This window comes from Aythya fuligula, chromosome 8 (genome assembly GCF_009819795.1).
Source record: "Aythya fuligula isolate bAytFul2 chromosome 8, bAytFul2.pri, whole genome shotgun sequence".
Classification (NCBI taxonomy): Eukaryota; Metazoa; Chordata; class Aves; order Anseriformes; family Anatidae; genus Aythya; species Aythya fuligula.
Window position 1 is genome coordinate 23,758,152 of NC_045566.1, and position 22,293 is coordinate 23,780,444.

General features: G+C 46.5%; 1 protein-coding gene across 1 annotated transcript; it reads left to right on the forward strand.

Annotated features, from left to right (window-relative positions):
- Nucleotides 1–3,636: 3,636 nt before the first annotated feature.
- On the forward strand, nt 3,637–5,854 carry RGS2 (regulator of G protein signaling 2). Its single transcript, XM_032192203.1, has 5 exons — nt 3,637–3,757; nt 3,857–3,958; nt 4,067–4,128; nt 4,869–5,035; nt 5,457–5,854. The coding sequence occupies exons 1-5, from the start codon at nt 3,645–3,647 to the stop codon at nt 5,649–5,651; spliced, it is 639 nt and encodes a 212-aa protein (XP_032048094.1). The 5' UTR covers nt 3,637–3,644; the 3' UTR covers nt 5,652–5,854.
- The last annotated feature ends 16,439 nt before the right edge of the window (nt 5,855–22,293 follow it).

Consider the following 22,293-nt stretch of genomic DNA (forward strand, 5'->3'; position numbering starts at 1 on the left):
TATAACTTTAACGTATAGTTTGAGCTGTCATGCGACAGCATATTCTCTCCTCCTGGCTTTACAAAACATGGCTATAACGTCTTTGGAGTATTTTTCATATGTTCTTTCCTTTCATCCAAATCTCCACTATAAAAAGAAGAAGCAAGGACTGGCATTTTAGAAAACACAGCCCCAGATTTAAATGTTATGCAGTGAGAACAGCAACTCACTGGGGACTGGGAAGAGATCAGCACAGCTATTGCAACACAGAACGTAACCAAGACGGAAAAAACCTCGTCTTCCATCCTGGATGTTTATTGCATACATTACAGTCCTCTGTACATCTTGCTATCACTGATGCTAGTGGGAAACGCAGAAGCAGAAAAAGAACAGAACATTCTCAAGAAAGCCTCTGCAAAGAGAAGTGTGATCTCCGGGGTGAGAGCTTGTGTCATTAAACGCCTGACATCAGATTTCATTGCTGGCAATAGCTGAATTCTCACCGACTTCAGCTGCAAAGTTTGGGCTATAGGCTCCCCGCCCCCACCACTTTCCAGTGGCCTTGCTGCTTTACAGTGAGATTACGGTTACAGAAATAGATGAAGTCCTCAGAAGAGCGTAAAGGAAAAGATTTGGCACCATGTCTGTATTTGGCCTCCGCAACCCAGAACCTCGCTGTTTTGACAGAGCTGAGGTCAGTGCACACAGAGTCGGAGAAAAAAAACAACACAAGAAAACCAGAAGTTGGTGCAATCAGACAATATTTAGGTTTGGGATGTCCAAAACAGGCTGTTTGATGAGCCCAAGCTCCGGGTAGCAGCACATGTCCAGCAGCCCCCTGGGGCCTGGCTGGGTCACTCAGCAGGGCGCTGGTCACAGTGCTTGATGCCAGGTGCCTCTTCTTTCTTAAAAAAATGCAAATGGAAAAGATCTTCTGTCATGCAAATGTTTAACCTTCTGGCACAGGTTAGCCTTGGAACCACAAAACACGCTGCACAACACAGTGAAGCAAGAAACCATTCTGTGAAGTTTCCCTTTTACTGGAGGAACAGTCATATCCATCCTCCCAGAGCATAATAAAAATGTAAACTAAAAATACATACTAATGCAGCCAATAAAATCAAATTTTAATCTGAATATTTCTTAAACCAAATGTTATAGTGAGTACATTTTATAAGGCCATCTGAACTCACGATTCCATATTCTGCTTTTTTTCTTAATCTGAAACACTTTTTCCACTGTCCAAAGACACCACAGTTGTTATAACTGCCTCCCTTAACAGTCACTTCCATTTTTATGGGCCTCTGAAAGAAGCAATTAAAAAGTTTAGAACAAATGCTATCACACAGCCATGATTCACACTGCTGTTTTCCATGCACTGACTCTGCCAGCTGGGCAGAGGCACGGGAATGCCCCTGCTCTACCTTGCCAGCCTCCCCCAGAGGCATCAAGAAAGCTTTTCCTCAGCTTTCAAACATCAGCAGGTCCTCAGGTGTGCTGTGGGGAAGCCCCCAAAGTATAAATGCTTAACCAAACCCTACTGCAGCTTACTAGACTCTGAAGTTTTCTCATCCTCCTGTTCGGAGCACATCCCTCCTTACATCTCTCCTATAGTCACCAGTGCTGTACCCTTGCAATTAATGCCTAATTTTCCCACTACCCCAGATGTTTTCCTCTAAACAATTTTGCATATCTCACATACCTGTCAACCCTGTAACAATTACCCATTCCCTGCACAGACTGTTCTCTCTCTCCCTTGGAGCTTCCCTGCAGTTTCCCTTCCAGCCCCATTCCCCATCAGCTGTGGATCCTGCTTCCCAGGAGAGCTTGGTGCGTTTCTCCAGCAGACAAGCACAAAACCCCAAAGTTCACCAGGTTACAATCGGTAGCACACCCCTAAGTCCAGGGCAGATACTCAAAGAAAAGGAACTCAGGGAGAATCAGGGTAAAAGAAACTTGAAGCCAGCACTGAAAATGGAGAAACCACCTATGAGTCGGGTAGATGAGGATGCACTGAGCACCGTGGCATTGCAGCACTTGGGTGAAGGAAACTCTCCTTGCAGAGCATTTGCTCCTTTACATAGGCTCTGCTATGTCATGGCCCCAGTGATGCCCAGGGCTGAGTTTCGAGCTGTTTCCTTACTCTGAAGCAGCCTAGCAGGGGCTGCATGCTGTGAGTTTCACACATGCAGACAGTTCCCAGTCCTCACACGTTGCGGGCCGCTCGGCAGCCCCTGGCCAGCTCCTGCCCAAACCGTCTGCAGCTGCACAGGCCGAAAATGCCTGGAAGCGAGCCAGCACAGCTCCATCCCTCACACAGGCACAGCCTGCCCTCGGCTCCTCTTGGCAAGTTCCTGTCAGCAAAGGTGCTGGTGCCCTTACGCCAATAACATTTCCATATCCCCTCCCTCCTGGGGTAACAGCCTCGTAATAAATTCCTGTAACAAGTCGATGTATGAGGTACAAGGCTAATGGGCTGCCTGCTGCAAAAGCCGTTTGGTAACACGCAGAGCACTGAACTTGGTTTTCCTATCAGAGCCCCTACAGGTCTTGCAAAGGACTTACAACTAGTGCCGGAAAGCATCCCTGTGCCGGTGTGTTCACAAAGCAAACAGAATTCACTTGCCCTGGGTATATCTCACCCAAGGCAAAACGCCTTGGCACGGCTTTGTGCACCTTCTGCGAGCAGGGGATGCCAGGCTGGGGGCTGGTTGCCTGGGAGGGGCGGGGGATGCTGCTGTGGCCCCGATGCTGCAGGGCTGTGCTGAAGTCAGGTTTTTGGGAAATGAGGACTCTGTGGCTGCTCTTGTGGGGCTGCAGGATGGGGAGGGGCTGCAGAGAGGGGCTGCAGGACGGGATGGGGATGCTGGACGCTGCACGGGGCGGCAGAGCCGAATTAGGGGCGGCAGGCTGCAGGGAATGGAAAGCGGCACCCCAAACACACGGCCATCCTGCGGTGTGGTGAGGGCGGACCCTTGTCTCTTGCTTTCCCGTTTGCTTGTTTAGCCTGTGGGATATGCACTGCATTTCCTTGAAAAATTCCCTTAAAAAAAACAAAAACAAAAACAAAAAAACCACAAAACTCGTCCCTCCAATAAAAGAGAAAAAAGAAAAAAGGAAAAAAAAAAAAGAAAAAAGAAAAAAGAAAAAAGAAAACAAAGGAAAAATAAGAAAAAAGAAAAAAGAAAAAAGAAAACAAAGGAAAAATAAGAAAAAAGAAAAAAAAAGAAAAAAGGAAAAAAAAAAGAAAAAAGAAAAAAAGAAGAAAGAAAACAAAGGAAAAATAAGAAAAAAGAAAAAGAAAAAAGGAAAAAAAGAAAAGAAGAAAAAATAAAAAAGGAAAAAAAATAAATTAGAAAAAAAAAGAAATAATAAAAAAGGGAAAAAGGGAAAAAAAGGAAAAAGGGGAAGAAAAAAGGGAAAAAAGGAAAAAAAGGGAAAGAAAAAAAGGGACCGTCCACATCCAAAGGCCGGGAGGGGCCGCGCCGCGGTGGGCGTGGCCTAGGAGAGGGGGGCGTGCCCACCCCGAGGGGCGTGGCGTGGGCTGGGGGCGTGCTCGTCCCCCGCGAGGGGCGTGGCCCGGGCCGGGGGGCGTGGCCTGAGGGCCTATATAAGGGGCGCGCGTCGGGCGGCAGGGCAGTGGCGGTTGCGGGCACGGTCGGGGCATGCAGAGCGCGATGCTGCTGGCGCTGCGGCCCGGCGGGCGGCACTCGGAGCGGGGCGGGCGGCGCCGCGGGGAGCTGGAGGAGGCGGAGAAGGGCCGCATGAAGCGCACCATGTGAGTGTGCCCCCGGCGGGGAGCGGTGGGGTGCGGGGGGAGGCTGGGACCCCTCTGCTGGGTGCCCCCGGTGCTAAAGGCGCTTCTCCCTTCTCCTAGCATTAAAGACTGGAAGAAGAGGCTGAGCTACTTCCTGCAGAACTCCTCTGCTTCCAGCAACGTGAAAGCCAGTAAGGGGGGGAAGCACCATGCCTACTACAGGTAAGTTACAGCGGGTTCTGATTAAATAACTCCAGTATTGCACAAAATTAAAAAAAAAAAAAAAAAGCTTGAGGAGCAGATGCTGATGTTCTCCGTGGTTCTCCGCAGGCCTTCCCCTGAAGAAGCTCGGCTGTGGGCAGAAGCCTTTGATGAACTCCTTGCTAACAAATGTAAGTTTGTCTTCAAACTCTAGCATTTAAAAGACTGAAACGATGGGGAACTTCTTGTCTTTAAGAGATTGTACCTTGCTTTGTGAACCAGTATTAAAACACTGGAATTCCCCTGCCATGGAGTATTCTCCTCCCAGAGGGAGCTGCAAGCTCTGTAGTTAAACCGTACCTGTTAGCTTGGCTTTGCCATAGGCTGTTTGCTGTGCTCTCTGCTTATCTAAGACGGACGCATTAAAACTTGGGAAGGGTTCTGCAACAAAGTTCAGTGCTCTCCAGGTTTTGTTGTAGCTCTACAAGGAAGAGCATGCAACAGCAAAGCGAAAGAGACTAAGAAATATTACTGTTTGCTCTTTGAACCTTTGAGTCATCCTTTCCATTGCAAGAAGTATTGCAGGGGGTTGTAGCCCTGTCATAAATACTTACTCCAGTCTGAAGGTTAATACGGGAGAACCTATCTAGAGAAAATTTTTTTATATGTGCAGGCATCACAAAAGGGAGCACAATGACTAGAAATGGCTTTTGTTTGTGTGTTTATCTAAAAATGAGTAACTTGAAGCCTGCCAAGCTGTTAGGGCGTTAGTTTGCTTGCGTACATAAAAGCGAACTTTTCATTGCTATCCCAGAAAGAACCAGATAAGAAACAGAGCAAAGTGTTTCGGTAGGAACAGATGTGATAAATGGGTAAATTCAAGATTCCTGAAATACTTAGTTGATGCATTTTTTTCCCCTCCTTTCCCTAGATGGTCTTGCTGCTTTCCGAGCCTTTCTGAAGTCTGAGTTCTGCGAGGAGAACATCGAGTTCTGGCTGGCCTGTGAGGACTTCAAGAAAACCAAGTCACCCCAGAAGCTCACATCAAAAGCAAAGAAGATCTACAATGACTTCATTGAGAAGGAGGCTCCCAAAGAGGTAAAGAAAACCTATTTGAACATAACTGCCCTGTTCTATGATTTTTTTTAGCCCTACTTTATTTTTCTGAACTCCTTTTGAGACACAGCTGTCTGAAATGCATCATATATGTCTCAACAAATACAACTCACCACTAATTGCCTTATCACCAAGTTGGACTATGGCACAAAGAGCATTTCAGGGAGTTCCCATCTAAGCTGGGGAAAACCAACAGTCTCACTGAACACCTGTAATGCTTGAGTTTAGCACTGAAAGATAGTAATCATCTGAATTACTTTGGGTTTTGGATTAATGAATTTTTAAAGGAAACTAAATTAATATAACCCTGTAGTAACAGGATTTTTTGAAAGCTCTTCAGAAATTCTTTGTTACATTTATTTGAATTAAGTTCTCAGAAGTAAATGTAATTTCTTTGTTTCAGATAAACATAGACTTCCAAACCAAGAACACAATCGCGCAGAACATCCAAGAAGCTACGCATACTTGCTTCAGCGCAGCGCAGAAGAGGGTTTACAGCTTAATGGAGAACAACTCGTACCCCAGGTTTTTGGAATCCGAGTTCTACCAGGAACTGTGCAAGAAGACACCTATCACCAGAGCTGCCCAAGGGACATGAGCTGTGGAGCTATGAGCTTGCTCTTTGCAAGGAGAAGCCTTTTAGTCACTGAGGAAGCAAGCCACAGCTGACCTGAAAGACTGAGGTACTGAGTACTCAGTCTCCTTTTCCATGGTGCAAAAGGACAACTACTGACTTCAGTGAAAGCTGATGGTAAAGAATGACATTGTTAGAGGGCACCCGAAGCGTGCCAGGCAGCTGCTGGCTATGCACTTATCTGAGTGCTGCAGTGGAAAGGTGCCTCCACGCCTCAGACTGAGCTGTGCAGTGTAAAGTCCTTGTCACGGCTGTGGTGTTGATAGAGCAGGTCAGAACAGGGCTTCCTTGTAAACAGAAGTGGCTCTGTACAGCTGGGCAGTGCTGGGAACTCGAGTTGGGTATTTATTTTTCCTAAACATCAACCAGTATTGCTGTCATCAGTCACTTGGTATTTTAACACCGGTTGTGTAAACTGACACCAGTTGCAGAGAAATGCGGTGGGTTTGTGTGTGACTTGTAGGCACTGCTACCCCTGTCACTGCGCTGTGAGGAAGGGAGATCCCCCTGCTCCCAGGGGGACAGGCTGTACAGCTGAGCATCCAGGGCTGGGTTGTGCCAGCAGGGCTGCACAAAGCCAGATGGAGGGCAAAACTTGGCCACAGAGAACAGGAGCTATGTAGTGTTATACTTAAAGGTGGATTATGATTGAGTTCTGCAACAATGTCATAATTCTGTCTTGAGGACAGCAAGCTTCAGTGAAGTCTTATTGTTTTTAATAAACTATTTTGATACAAAGCTGCTGTTGTTGTTTGTTTCGCACACAGATACAAGGTCTGGCACTGGAGGGGGTGTTCTGCAGTAGCTGTTCTCATGGGTGTGATCTCCAGGGTAGTTTTTAAGCTGTTACTTCTTAATCTAGCAGGCACGTTGCTTTTAGCAAAGTAAAAATCCTCAGAGCCTGGAAGTGTAACAGGGAAGATAAACTTCAGCACATCCTGTTTTAGCTACCTCCCCATGGAAATAATCTCTAGGACAGTGCAATTTGCATGCATGGGTAGGGATGACAACAAATCACCCAGAAAACAGCAGCAGCATTGCTGCTGGAGCTGAAAGGATGCTCCCTGGAACACAGCTACCTGTAACTGCTGCAGCAGCACAGCTGCTCAAGACCCCTGCTACAAGCAGGACTTGATTTTCAGGCTGCAAACCTCTGCAGTGTCAGTGGAGGTAAGACTGTAATGAAACCACTTGACTGCTGCTGTGTGAGCACTCCTTAGCAGGGAGCGTTCATGGTCATCCTTCATCCATGGATACTTTTTCTAATTGACAACATCCCAAAGCATTACCTCCAACAGTCCCACAGTTGTAAGCCATAATTTGCAAGCTTTCTGAGCTCAAGGGCTGCTCAACATCCTGGCTCCAGCTGCTTTGACCACACTCCTCAGGTCCCAGATTTACCTGTTTGGTCCATATATACCCACAACAGTCACTTCTACAGGGATCCACTTCATACACCAAGAAAATTTGCTACAGGACTTCCTATTTTAATTGTGCACCCAAAGATTGTGGGAAGGCAACTATTTTATGCATCCATATGCTCTTACATGCCCTGCAGTACACATACACAAATACACACATTATACTGCCTCTATACATGGAAAACAGCAAACACAGAGGCAACACAGCCCGATTTCCAGGGCTGAGTTTTACCTGTGGAGAGCTGGCTCCTAAAACCAAACTTTCTGATTAGTTATATCTACATCATTTAAGCACACAAAAAAATAAAATCTGAGCGGTATTTTACAGTAACAGAAAGCTTTCCCCCAACACCTAACCAGGAAAAAAGGTTGAGGCTGACAAGTGCTTTTGTAATCCAAAAAAATTTGAAGAGCATAAAAATAGCCAGAATTATACCTACTAATGACTCAGAGCCAGGGCAGGAATAATTCCATGAAATTTCATTGGCTTCAGTAAAGCCTCATCAACCTGTGCCAATCATGGTAATTAACCATTGCTGGTGTCTGGTTTCAGGGAAAGAAACATTTCTAATTTCAGCAGGTGCCAGAACTACTTATAGCACAGCCTGAAGTCCAGAGGGGAAAATTAGGTGGGGCTGCTAGGCAAGGCATCACTGCCTGAGGGCTATTCTTGTATATTCTTAATATCTGAGTTGTTTACGTGGAACTTGAAGTCTGTGCAGGCAGCTCCTTAGCTTGCACTGAGCATGCCATCAGGGTATCAAAAGCCAAGTTGTGTTGTGGCCCCAGGAAGGTTTTCATGCAGTCTGAGAGCCCTGATTTCAAGGGTACGCTTTGCAGCACAACGGTTTGATGCATCAACAACTACAAAAAAATATTAATTTCAGTAAAATGCTCAACACATCTGTGGACACATCTATTACTGCTTTATCAGTTTGCAGAAAGAGCCCTATTTTCCCAGCTCCCAGGGTAAGCTTCATCATAAAGTTTGGTACAGGCATGTTGGGAGCCCTACCACCTCTGGAAGATTGCTATGAACACTTCGTGGAGAAGCACGAACATACCAACTGCTTTAAGAGGTGCTTCTTCCATACTGTGGGCACCCTTGCAGCTATGGTTAAAACTGGTGCCCTGCTATGAGTATCCAACAGCAACAAATGAGCTGCTGATTTCCCCACCGATGCTGGTGTGGAAAGGTGGCTCTGGGAATGGCAGAGGGAGGTTCAGCAGAGCTGGGATCCTGCAAGCAAAGGTAAGGCCAGGGCATGGTTCTATTTTTTTTTTTTTTTTAAATATATATATTTTTAAACAAAACTCTCATCATGTTGTCAAGTTGCTCCAGCCCCTGGCCATGTTGACAGCCTCCCAGGCAGAATAAAATAAAGAGAAGGGATGCCTCTGGGTAACATCATTCCAGGAACCATAGCTGCAAATGAGAACAGGCTGTGAGCACGTCAGTCTGCAAACAAAGCTCGCTTTTTTAGAGAAAGGACTTGCTGCAAAAAGCTGAGGATGCAGAGAACTGGACACCTCCCAGAGGGTGGTGGTAGGGGGGCACCCCAGCTCTGCTGTCACAGCCTCCAGCAGCACCACGAGTCCTGGCTGATCCCAAGAAGTCAGCGCTGGCTCGTGCACCACTAACACAGCCAGTGTTGGGATAGGAGATCCTGCCTAACTGAAAAACACCGAACAAAAAGCAACTCAACTATCTATATATCACTTTCTTTTTTTAGCCTCTAGTTTCCCCATATCTTGTGCTTTTCTTACAGCTCTGGTTGCTGGAGGCAAGTGGTTCCCCTGCTTTCAGATCAAAAGATACATTTCTCACCCCTACAATTATGCAGAAAAAACTGAAATTGCAATCTGAGTCTGTGCACCCCTTGTAGATTCCCCAAACCAGAACATAAATGCTTCTGCTTAAATTGTATATATATATTTTTGGAAATATTAACTACAGTGTGACAATTTGAGGAAACTAGGTCATGATTTTCAAATGCCTGCATCTGGCAACAGCCTGTTTTAAAGAATTTGCTCTGCACAGGGCTATCTGACTGAGAGCCCTCCATGCTATCAAGAAGGAAACAAGTAAAGTAATCTCTTACAACAAGAAGCCAAGGCAGCTGACCCTTGGCAAGTGCACTCTGGCCCAAAGGCTGGAGAGGACCTCTGAGAACAGGGTGAGCTAAACAGCAAAGCTGACTCACCACTCCAGGCCAATGGGAAAACAATGCCACCCTGTAAACAAATTGAAATGCGCTGCTGTTGCTCCTTATATTTGTTTATTGTGGTCAAAAAATGTACCAAGACTATAAATAAAAATGCATTTCCACTTGAAATTCCAAAGTCCTATTTGGAGAACAGGAGGCTGATGACGGCTTTGCAGGGCTTTATAGGCATGCGTGCATGTTCATGGAAGGGTTCCTTGGATGGGACTTCACAACTTGGTGACTTTTATGCAGCACAAAATCATCAGCCTTTAGAAGTCTGGGGATTTTTGTATGTAAATATATTTCTGCAAATTTGGCTTAATATGATTTAAGTGGGGAAAAACTGTTTGGAGCCTGGGACAACATCCCAAACATCTTCCTTCAGGTGGCAAAGCATTACCTATGGCTTCTCCTCATCCCACCAGTCCAGCAATAGCTGGTGTCCCTCACGCATGCCAGGAACAAACTGCCAGGGAGCAGCAGGAGATGGGGACGACTGCTGGAAAGACTACAACATCAACCCATGGTCCGTGCCACAGACAGTGCAGAAATAGGGCTGGAGACAAACATACCTGCAATATAGATCCAAGATCCATCTAGGAGGGAGGAACAGACACAAGGCTGCACCTACAACACAGGGAGGGGCAGGGAAATCAAGGCTGAGCTTAAATTAAGCCCTCACCCCATGGCAGTAGGTGGCGGGGACCCAGGTGGGCCTGATCAGGACAATTAAGGCCATCAGTGCCCTGACACAACTGTGTAGGAGGTCTTTTCTGAGGGTTACTGTGCTAGCTGTATGGTCCCATCAGCTCACCGTCTTTAAGCACTCTGAATTTTTACAGAGTCTCTGCAGCAGGATTTGTGGTGAACATCCTCAGGAACACCCCACAGAGGATAGCCTCATGCACTTCTGTAGATGCACTAATTGACTTTATCCTCAGTGCTGTAGCTGCGAAATGACAGCTGGCCAGCAAAGAAACGCAGGCAAAATAGTCCCAACAGTTCTCCTACGCAGGAGTTTCAAACACGAGTCCTTTGTGTCTGTTGGCAACCTTTCATTAGAGTAAGCACTGAGATCAGAATTTCCAACAGCTACAAAGTACCCATGAGCAGCAATTACATGATGTTCCATTAAAATATTAAATATCCCATTCAAGATAATCTAATTGACAGGAATTAGTACTTGTGTTTCCCAGCCAATTTTCCCACTTCAGATCTAATGGAATAAGTTGTGTTTCTGCATTACAGATTTAGACAGAGAGCAGCTCTGTGGCCTCCTGGCTCGGAGCCTGACTTTGGGTTTTCAGAGGACATGGTACTAATCTAAAATTTATAGGGCTTGGAAAGTCGGCTGGCCAATATGGAAAAGGCACTTAGGAGCAGAGCAGGCTGTTTACTTAGCTGGTGTGCTCCTTCGCCTTCACAGATGTCAAAGGGAAATTGAAATAACAGCGACGTGAAAGGACACGAGTGTTACAGAGGGGCAGTGAGGCACTGGGCTAGCACCTTCCTGGCTCAGCCGTTTTGTAAAGGCTGACAGCATTAACCCTTCTGCCTGGACCTGCCAGAGATGAGGGCTGCTGCTGGGACTGAGCTCGGGAGGTGTCAGAGCAGTCCTGCAGCAGGACAGGGCTGTGGCAACTGCAGACTCATGGAGCTCGGAGGTCCTCCTGCTTCCAGCGGGCTTCGCGTTGCGTCACGGAGATTATCTGTCGTGTGTGGCTGCCCGCCCTGGCGTCCACCCAGGCTTCATGCGTCTGTTTGCAGAGCTGAGCTGTCTCCCGATTTGGCTGCGTCTGATTCCTGCTGTTTACACTGCCTGATACCCACTCCAAGGCTGGGACCAGGAGTCTGAGCAAGGAGAGAAATGACAGCCAGGAAGGCCAGGGCTCCTCCAGCTGCACTCAGTGCCATCAGTGGCCTGAAGGATTGCTTTTGCACCTTGTATTCTCAGCAGGAATACAAGGGGTTGGGAACAGGATCCTTCCATTCCCACAGGGAAAGCACAGCTCATGCTGCAGCAGTGTAGCTTGGCTCTTCCAGGTGGAAGTGCCAAGTAAAATCTGCAGCATAAATGGGTCATGGTTGAGAGCTGAGGAAAAAAACAGTTGTGACCTTAGGATTAGGTGGTAAAAGAGCTGTTTGGTTGGAAGGGTGGAGTTACGTAGTTACACGATCCAACTGGCTGCATCTTCGTACTGCTAGAGGGATAACACTTGTTTCAACAGGCTAATGGTGCCTGTATAAGCACATCAGGAGCTATTGAATATGCACAGAATTTTCCCGATAAAGCCTCTTGGCTTAATTTTTATACAGGAAAAAACAAGGCACTCTTCAGAGCCAGCTGTATGAATAAATTGGTTTATCTTTACACAGAGACCAAATTCGTTTTAATTTCAAATTCTCACAGATAGATTCTGTCCCTGGAGAGCCACTTACAGATAAGGGCCAAATCTATCACTCTGGAGAACTCACTGGGCCAGGACCTAGATCTGCATTCATATGGCTCTGTCCATAAGTCAGTGAGGAAGGAATAGAGGACGTGCCTTTTGCTAGCACCGAAGCAGCAATATATACTGTCACCCTTTCAATTTTCCTACAATTAACATTTGCTAACTATTTGTTGGGCCCAGACTCCTGATCCTGGTAGAAGCTATGGCAGCTAGAGGTACTGTAGAAATGCTTCAGTTACCCCCAAGCCCCACAGCAGTGTGTATGCTTTATTAAAGCTGAGAAGCTGGAATCCTTGGCAGCTATTTGTGACAACCATGGAAGTGAAACCTTTCCAATAACTGGAAGAATCCATCTGGCAGAGCTTTTTCAGAGCAATTTCCCAAAGGTTAAGAAGGCCTCTGCAGGTCTTGCTGTGTTAAATGTGCTCTGTGCCTCAGAGCTGCCTGCAGGGTCTGCTGGTGCAGTGAACCAAGATAAGGGATTGTGCTAAGTGAGCTCTGGAGCAGCACGATTGCCAGCAGGCAGGTTTGGAAAGCAGTGAAGAATGATACTTACCCTAGGACAGCTCCCAGCTGAACTGAGTCTCACTCTGCCCCAGGGATCTTCCTGAAGCTGGCAGGGGTCACCAAGCGTGGGTCTTCACACAGTGCCATGGAACAGGGCAGTGGAATTGGGATATTTAACACCTAGAAGACAAATAGATCATCTTTCCAGAGATCAGCACTTAAGCTACGTGTGTAGAGAGTCTGAAATGGCTTGAAGAGCACTAGCCCTCCTTTCTAGCCAACCTCTTTTCTCTTTTTGGCACCCCTCTCCCTGCATCCAAGTATTTCTTCTCTGAAAAAGTATCCCTGTCTAAAATGTCACATTTGCTTAATAATGTCTTGAAGCTGTTTGGCTCTGAGGAGAAGAGAGTACACAGTTTTTATGAAGTGTGGTGTTCTGGAGCACAGACACTTGTAAACTATTTCTCTTCTTGTATGTTTCCTTACAAAACCAACAAACTACACTGACATAATAATAATAATAATAAATAATAATAAAAATACTGTACTCTGGAATAAGCAGCCTGCATGCTGAAAGGTCATTTGTCTCTTGCCATGCAGATGTGCTTCAGCTCCCAGAAAAGGCACCTATACCACACACAGGAGCTTTAGCAAATCTCCCCGTATGTTTTTCCCAAGGCTGCTAGATACAGGGGAACCTACTGAAAGTGACTCTTAACTGCCTTGCCTCTTCACAGCTGAAATGCAAGGAAACTCATTTCTCAACCAGCTCCACTGGGCACCGTAGCACATGCAGTGGTTCTCTGTCAGCAGTTTCTGTCAGCCCCTGTGGCCTCACATCGGCCTGGCCCTGCTTCGCATTCAGTCATGGGTGCCTCCACGACAGGGCCCTTCTTCCCACAAGGGACATAAGGACTTGGTTAAGAGACAGAATGATATTTTAGGAAATATCAGAGATCTGCAGCTTTGGGCAGAGCAATTAGACCACCCCAGAGCACCCAGCAGACCTCAGGTAGTGCTGCATGGCTGGCGCAGCAAAGCAGGGAGCGTGCCTGTGACTGGACTGTAACAACAGGCTCCCAAAAGTAGCACCTAGACACCTCAGAGAGGGGTGACTCTCTGAAACACCATTTCAGCAGTCCCTGGGGGCTTTCTGGACCAAAACATGATTCCAGCCCCACGACAGGAGCATGGGGATTGGCGAGATGAGAGAGGAGAGCCCCTGGCATGGGCTGTGGCTTGCTCACACCAGCAGGGCCTTTGTGTCAGGGTGGACGCAAGGCAGGTGAAGCCAGGAAGGACATTGTGGGGCTGGCTGGGCACCAGTGAGGGGAACAAACCCTACAAACATTGCTTCAGCCCTGTGAACCACTGCTACACTGGGGTTTCATCCCCGGGTGGGGGGGCTCATTCCTGTCAGTATGTGAATGAGTAGGATCAATGCAGACTTGGAGGGGAAGGGTTACAATATACAGACCAGCATATTTTCCACTAGGAAATAGTAAGTGACTAACGACGTTGGCAGTCATTAACAAGAAGGCGAGTCAGGAAATAACGTCCAAAGACAGCAGCAGCTCCTCTGAGTAAGCGCAGGTTGGCGGAGCATCGCCCTGCTGCTGCCCTGCAGGGCGGGCTGGGCGCAGGCAGGTGCTCGTCCTGGTAGCGGGAGGACGATGGTGTCGATGCTACCAGAACAAAACATAAAACTACAAACACCACCACTAAGAAATACAAGGGGAGCAAAGTTCTTTTTACACGCAAAGAACAATGCCAGCTGCAGGGTTTGCACGAGGCTTTAGCACCACAAAGAACAGAGGAGCACGGATGAATTGGCACTCAGGAAGCATGGGGGCAGCTGACAGCAGATCACCAGCAGATAGGAATCCCCCTTCAGATCAAGGGTGCTGGCAGAGCATCAACATTTGCACGCCACAAGGAAAGAAACAATGAAGCTGTTTTGCTGCCTTACTGGCAACAAAATGTAGTTTGCACTTGTGGGAGCTAATGTGGCCAATTGCTTATTCCTGGAATAAGCCACTTGCATATAACCACAAAAGGATACACAGAATTATTTTAGTAGCAGTTTACCAAAACCAGCCACATTTAAGTTTTTTCTTCTTTTTTTTTTTTTTAGAATCTCAGCATGATGTCAACATGTGTATCAAAGGACCTTGAGCAACATCCCCAGCTGGATGACAGCTGTTTTGTCACATCCTTCCCAATTCCCCCGCCACATTCAGTGAGTGACACTGCACAGGATATGCTTTGGGACAGCATCAGCATTCCCACGTGAGCTTTCCAATGGTTGAACTTGCGTATTGCTACCAGCACAGATTCAGGGAATTTTGCTCAGAAGGACTAAGGATATGGTTCGCACGTTACGCTGCAGCATGACGTACCAGCAGCAGCTGCCTTATTGGGAAGAGCTCCCTCCCCATCCCTGCTCCCTGCACGTCCCTCACTGTCCTTGCATCTGATTTAGCAACTGTGCAGCTGCTGCGCAGCTGAATGAGCAAGCAGATCTGGCAGGAAGTTTTTCTTCTTTCCATGGGATCAGCTGGCTGGTCCACCTGACTGTCCAGACACCCAGCCTCTGGAAGGTTATGGGAAGAGAGGAACCTTCTGGTGGGAGGACACTGCCCAGACCATTGCAGCCTCCAGCCACATCAACCTCCCAGCCTTTACCCAGCACCTTGGGTGCACTTTGCAGGCTGTGCTGAGCAGTCTGTCCATCTGCTGGTACTGCCAGAGAACCCTAGCAGGTCATTAAAATGCAGTTTGAATCAGTCTGCAGCATCTGTGGCCCCAATGCTGACAAATCCTTTGCAGTATCATGAGCTGTGCTGTCCATACAGCTGAAATTTCCTTCCTCCTGCCAACAACAAAACTTGTGAAAAGACAGGCTTCTTTGATCTGCTCTCCCTTTGAAAAACAGAACTTCGGGGTCACCTGGTGTGTCACTAAGATTTGTGAAAAGACAGAGCTGGAACGGCAGCACATCTGGGTACGGAAACACATCCTTTCCCTCTCTGTCCCAGGTCACTGCTTAAAAACCAAGCACATTCTGCCCTGCTTCTTGAAAACAAAACAAAACAAAACAGAAAAAACAAACCCTCTGCTGAGTAAAATATATTGGCTTTCAGTGGGCTGCACCAGCTATGGCTGCAGGACCATGGCAGGGTGCAGGCAACCTTGCTGCACCAGGTTGCCTCAAGAAACAGCTATTTTGGGAAACTATTCAGATTGCTCAAAGAGGGGTCCTGCCTGAATCAGCTGGGAACAGCGTTAACATACTGACCATGGGTGAGGGGCAGGGTCCTTGTCCCTTCCCCTCAGCCAAAGGAGCCTTCAGGGGAAGGCTGTTTGAAGCCTGGGCTGTGTTTTGAAGCAGAGAGCCTTTGCTCTCCCTCTGGTGAGTACACAGCCAGACAGGCAGGAAGGTGGGGTGACCGACCTTCAGGTTCACACCCCTCATCACCGCTCTGTCATACTCTTCCCTTTGCGCTCCTCCTTGGGCACATCACCAGCCTTCTGTAAGGAATGCAATTAATCTGGAAACGGCACTGCTGATTTTCTGCCCCTCCTTCCTCGAAAACCTGACCAGACCGGTCATGTAACAGCACATGGAGATGTTCAAAGACTGCGGGAGCAACGTCCCCGTGGTGGATATCAGCAGCAAAGCTGGGAGTGCGGTGATGCCTTAATAGGGAGGGGACACCTTGGGTTGGTTCTCAGAAAAAGCTTGTTGGCTGGTTTAAGACCCAATGAATGAATTCATGTTACAGATCACCTGAACACCTACTGACGCTGCTCAGCCTTGTTGGGAGGTTCAAGGTTCAAATACAGCCTAAAAATAATTTTAGCACATTGGCTATGTGTCCTGCTATGAGTCACTGGCTTAATGCAAGTGGGTAAAAGTGTAAATGGACAAAGCGGCACAGCATCATCATTTTCCCAAAGCAGCTCAGTTGATTTCCAAATACAGCCAGGAAAGCACCAATGCAAATTCATATCTTCCAGCAGTACATTTTCATGTATTCAGTGGCTTTCTGGTGATGAGTGCAGTTTCCAGTATAAGCAAAACCCATGCTGTTATGGAACAAGGAAATACACTTTAAAACTCCTGTAGAGATTTTTACAAGGCAAATATCAGATTGAATAACACCTTGCTACAGATCCATTGCCAGAAATCAGTTTTACTGGTGATTAAGGTAACCACCTGAATTTGCCATTTTCAACAACATTTTGATACCACCAAGCAGTGATATTTGCCTAAACTAGATAAAATCGGACTGACATCATCAATAATTCAGTATATTTGAGATGAATGTTACTTCTAATTTTGCTTGTTGATGCTTATTTCTTACTGTGTAGTTTATAAATATTCTGTCCCTGCCATGCACTACCTGTAATGGAGAGAATGATTTACTGGAAACAGGCACAACTCAGCCACAGCAGCTGAACCTATTGTTATTACTGACTGCACGGTCTCTTCTGCAGTATCCAGAATCACAGTTTGACTAAGGCCAAACAAATTCTGATTAAAGCAAGAATTTTAACAGTTCTTGCTTGAACATTCACCTAAAACTTGCTAAAGCTTCATAGAAAATGTATTTAGAGTATATATGTGCTTCCAAATAACCCACACCTCCTAAATTGCTCTCTCCCAAACAGGCAGAGGGTACATAACTCACTGTTCTGCTAGGCTGCAGCAAGGAAGCCCCGTGATTGAGCCCTGCTGCAGTTTTAGGAACACCAGGGGATGGGGGTAAGTTGAAGCAGGAGGTCTTTCCCCTTTCCCAAGCCCTGATGCACGCAGATAATTATTTCTATTCTTGCAGTCTTCTCTGATTCCACAACTACTGTTTCTATTTACTGCCCTAGCTTGCGAAGATATTCCCTGAATTTGCCTTGCAAAACCCAGGGAATCCTTTTCACCCATATTTTCTCCTTGGCAAGAGAAAATGAAGTCAGCTGTATCAAATGTCTTTTTTTCTCCATGTCATATTTTTGCAAATACAGAGAAACAGATATGTCCTTGGTCAATACAAGATGATCAGAGGGATAGAAAGCAACTGTGAGATGATCTTGGAGCTCCATTTCTGGTTGGAAACAGCTCTGAAATGCAGCTTTTCTGTGCCACCAAACATTTGCCAGTTACTGATGGGCACGTCTCATCTCGCACTGCCAGCACAACTTTATTTTCATTGACCTTCTTGAGAGCAGCCACTCTCCTCCCTGGGGATCATCCAGCGCATGTTTTCCAAAAAAAACTCCTTGTGCAGCCAGCACTGACGTTTCCGATTAACCTTTACAGGCTGGGTTTTTCTGAAATCCAGCAGACGCTGGACACTCGGCCAGCACCAGCCCTGGCAGGTGACACTGCAGTGGCACCGCCCAGCTCCTTTTCAGGGCTGGGACTAAGCCCTCCAAACACCTGCAACTCTGTCTTAAGTCTTAGCTTCAAAAATGGCCCTCATTACTGCTGATACAGAAAGTTAAGTGGTACAGCTCTGGGTTTAGACCCAAAATACACCACAGTGAGGTACAAGATTCCTGTGCACTCTGTAAGTGGCTACAGTGAATTTTCTTTCTGACTATATATCCGATGTGATGATACTTATATAATAGATCCAAATTATTGATCCAGATCCAGTGCAAAGGGAGCTAGTGCTTAGAAGTTAAATGACTATTTAAAATACAGATACCTGCTAATGTTAGCATAAGATATATATGAAACACGCGTTTGGAATAGACAGACATTCCTCTCAAGTTCAGCCTTTAAGATAAGGCTGAAATTGAAACCAAACAATCGGCCACAGAAGCATCAACCTCGTCCTTGCTCAGTTCTCGGGCTGAGGCCTGGTCTGGATTTGGTGCATCAAAAGGCAACGAGGAGGACTGTTTTCCTGAACTGAAATTGGTATGACATGGAAATCAAAGAAATTCAATACCAGGTGGCAGGAAAGCCACAAGAACAGGCAGAAGTAATAAGCATCAGCTTTCCAGCTGTGCAGTTTTCTGTCCTTGCCTCATGAAAACAGTGTTTGCTGAGAAGGGCTGCCTGAAAAATTGGGACTGCATCCAGCACTAGCGGTTCGGTGAGCAGTTGAACTGAGGTCTTCCAGCCACCAGGATACTGCTTGGGTGCATGGGGACGCAAGATGAGACACCTCATTGTGTGAAGAAGCCTAGATTTAGGGGATACAAATGAGGAAATACACCCTGGCTTGAACTTGACTCTCATACAATAAATTTGGCATATTTTTGTTATAAAAAGGGAAGTTATTGATAAATCTTTCTTGCTTCTCAAACCAAAACCAGGCCTGACACTCTGAAGACAATTCTGATTGAAATAGAGCATAAGGTTTTGCAAAAAGCGGGATGGTTGGTACAAAGACTGGCATCTGCAAATGTCAGTCTAACAAATTTTGACTTTTCTGTTCAAAAATATCCCTCCTGATTCTTATGTCTGGGAAAATATTAAGTGATTCAATGAGGTTACAGTGATGCTTCAGTTTACTGGAAAATAAAAGGTTTTAATTCTTTCCGCAGCTCCATTAAGCATTTTCCTCGCAGGAGAATTTGCTGGAATAGTTAATGTGGAATAAAATATTCCACAGTACCCGGTCCAGGATAGAAATGTTCCAGCTTGGGTACACAGCTTTTTCCTAGTTTAGCCCATTTGGGGAATTACATTAAGCTAAAATGGATTCTCATTTGAAACAAGTTTCCAGTAACAGAGATGTTCATGAATCTCTTTAAATTTTAAACAGAGTTAACTCCAGAGCAATTTCCTAACACTAGGCCTTATTTTATTGCCGTACATTCCTGGGAGGAAATGGAAAATGAAGAAACGTACAAAGTCCCCAGATATCCCCTTCAATATGGCTTTCAAAGGGATGTGGCTTCACCGGGATCCTGCTGAGCACAGTAGCAAGCCCTTTAAGGAAAATCCCATTACTGCACTGTGTCTTACAACTTTCCCTTTCAAAGAACTTCCCACAGCAAAGCCCATGGGAATGGGAACACAGGCAGAAAGACCCAGATTGCGAAACCCAAGTCACACTCATTTCCCTCAGATCGGTCCTTGGAACAACTTTGCCGTCAGCTTGGAGTAGGGTTAATGCTTCAAGCTGAGAAAAAAAGAAAAAAAAAAAAAGGTGGCCGAGGGTTCTGCTCATGGCTTGACAAATAGTGCAGAGAAGGAAAGAAATAGCAAATAAATTTACAAAAGCCCTCCCTGCTTCTTGCGCTCCGGGAAGCGCCTGGCACCCAGCTACTCTTGCCAGGCGGCAGATGAAAGCAAACAAGCAGGAGCACGTCCTCGCACACTCTGCTGTGCCTCTGCAGATCGTCCAGGGGCTGAAAGTATCAGCAGCTTTAACATCTGACTCACTAGAGCAAAAGCAATGTTGGTCTGCGTGGTTATCAGAGCTGATAGCTCACTTGTGAGAAATCTCCAAGCAGCGGTTTGCAGCTGGGCATGCAAGGAGAGGGATCACGTTGTGTTTGCCCCCTTTGGCCCCACAATAATGCCCTGCTCCCAGCCACTGGCATGAGGAGGCTCCCCAATACTGGAGCTCTGGGCTTTGGGTACCCTGATGCTACCCAGAGAGGGGTGTGGAAGGCAACAGGCAGACATTTGTGCCCTTCTCTCACCCCCTCTGACTGGCAGTGGGCAAAACCACAGGGACTTGGTGTGTTGGGGGCATCCCAAAAGCCTGCAGAGTCTGTTGCTGCTCCCGGCTCAAAGGCTGGAGCAGAGCACCCTTAGGTGCTGAGACGAGGGGTTCGGCTGACTGAGCAGATCTGGAAACCAAGAAGGGCTGAAGCAGAGCTTAAAAGCTTCGTAAGGCTTTTGCTGAGGTTGTAATTAGGGCTCAAGAGCAGCGTGTTTTATCTGTCTTTCACACTCCTGTAAACACACAGAGATAGTGCTGACAGCTGGTGCTGAATTGAGCAGCTAAGGAAGGGCAAAACGCAGCTCCTCACAAATGGTAAAAAATCTAAGGTATTAGAAGTTCTCTGTCTGCACTCATACTGGAAGACCTTAGGATGAGCTTGTTTAACAGCACAGACAGCCATGCACACATCCCCATGAAAGCTTTCCTAGCTTTTATTTTAGGGTTGTGTTACCTGAGAAAGAGGTAAAAGCAGCACTGTGCTGCCAAAGCGAGGTCTGAGAATTGTGCCTTGCTGTCAGGGGCTGGAATGCGGTCCCACAGAGACTTGGGCTGGGCACTTCCCATCTATATTTAGGGTGTTGCAATCCTACCCTCTCACCCACACATTCTCACCCTCAGCGGGATGCTGGCTCTGGCATCTCTGCAGCCGAGAGTGAGCTGGCTCCCTAAATCCCAAAGTCACAAGCGGTGGCTTTTGTGCATGTGCTGTGGTGAGAGCGCACGGTGAGGCAGGACGTGGTGGCAAAACTGCTCCTCACTTTCAGCCACTTAATTGATTGAGAAAATGCTAAGAAGTGACTCAAAGCTCTCAAATACTCGATAGCACACGGTGATAAACCTGCACGTGGGGTTCTCACAGGAGCTGTCTGCAACACACCCAGAGCCTGACCCGCAGAGTTGTCTTGGATGACCTCTCATGCTGTGAGCCACGACAACATTATTAACAACCACCCGGCAGCTAATTACGCCTCACACACATCCCAGTGCACCAGCCTGTGCTGGGACAGTGTTTATGTGCCGAGTCTGTGCACGTTCCCACGCTCATAGTCAGCAGGAGCAAGGACTCACATCCATTCCCCATCCTCCCGTCTCTACCACAAAGAGGTGCACCCTTTGCTGCTCACACATTGCACTGAACGAAAACAAAAAAAATGTACCGAGTTTAAGAATAGAAACCTGATGTTCTCTGCTTGTTTGATTTTTCTTTTCATATCAGTCAGCCCATGAAGGTGCAGCCCTCGCTCTGTAGATTTAAGATTTATTCAAACAACTGTCAGACAGCATGAAGCTTTTTTTTTTTTTTTTTTTTTTTTTAGCAAAGTCCCACATACACACAGCACTCCCACTTACACCACTCATTATGCCGCTTCTTAATATTTTCCATATCAGTCACTGCTGCACACCAGGATATACATATTGAAATTTGCCCTTCCCTTTTGATTCATTCAGAAATGTCATCATGCACTGCCACAGATGTCAGCGCGGTGTCACTTACACTGCCTCGTGACACAGCTTCCTAAGCAGAGCAGTAAAAGTCGGGTGGTTAGGAAACAACTCTTAGCTGCTGCCATAGCAGTGGCAGCAATCAATCGTGGCACATTAATTAAGCGGGTATTTAGTAATACGCTGTAGTGAGATTATTTGACAAGGTTTCAGCAAGGAAAAATGAAAAGTGAAAGTTTAAGACTCGAGATTTTGCTTTAAGCAGGGCTAGGTCTTTTTGATTTAGAGCTGCACACAGATTAAAACTACGTTGTCCTCAGGCAGCACTTCTAGCTCCTGAAATCTCCTTTCCTTGTCCAAGAGCCCACAGCTGTTGGAGCTGTGGCTTAACATGACAAATTCAATTTTCTTTTTACAACACCTGTGGTTGCAAAACAAATACTGAAATAAAACTTCCAAATGTCCAGGAGACTGCAAAGCTAGCAACCCCTCCTCATCCTCCTCCAATGTAAATCCTCTTTCTCTTAAAATGTAAAAGTTTTTTAGTTTTTGAATTATGATTACATTTAACATTTAGGACTGACATAAAGTGGTGCAATGTCATTGTCTCTGCTTGCAGCCTCTGCTGCTGTAGATGGCAGAACCCTAACACTGTGGAACTTCAAAAAATTATTATTTAGACCTCACTGTGGAGGGTCAGAGCCAGACTTCCAGCAGCAGCTGCTTAAAATAGCAACCATTTTTCTCAGTTTATAAATTTAAATACCATTTATGGACACAGCACTACAGGGAGGGGGGGGGTGTGCTCCCCTTCTTATATACAAACATAGAGTTTCAGACCAGTAGGGTTAAACAAAACTGCCAAAACGACGACACACCACAGAAAA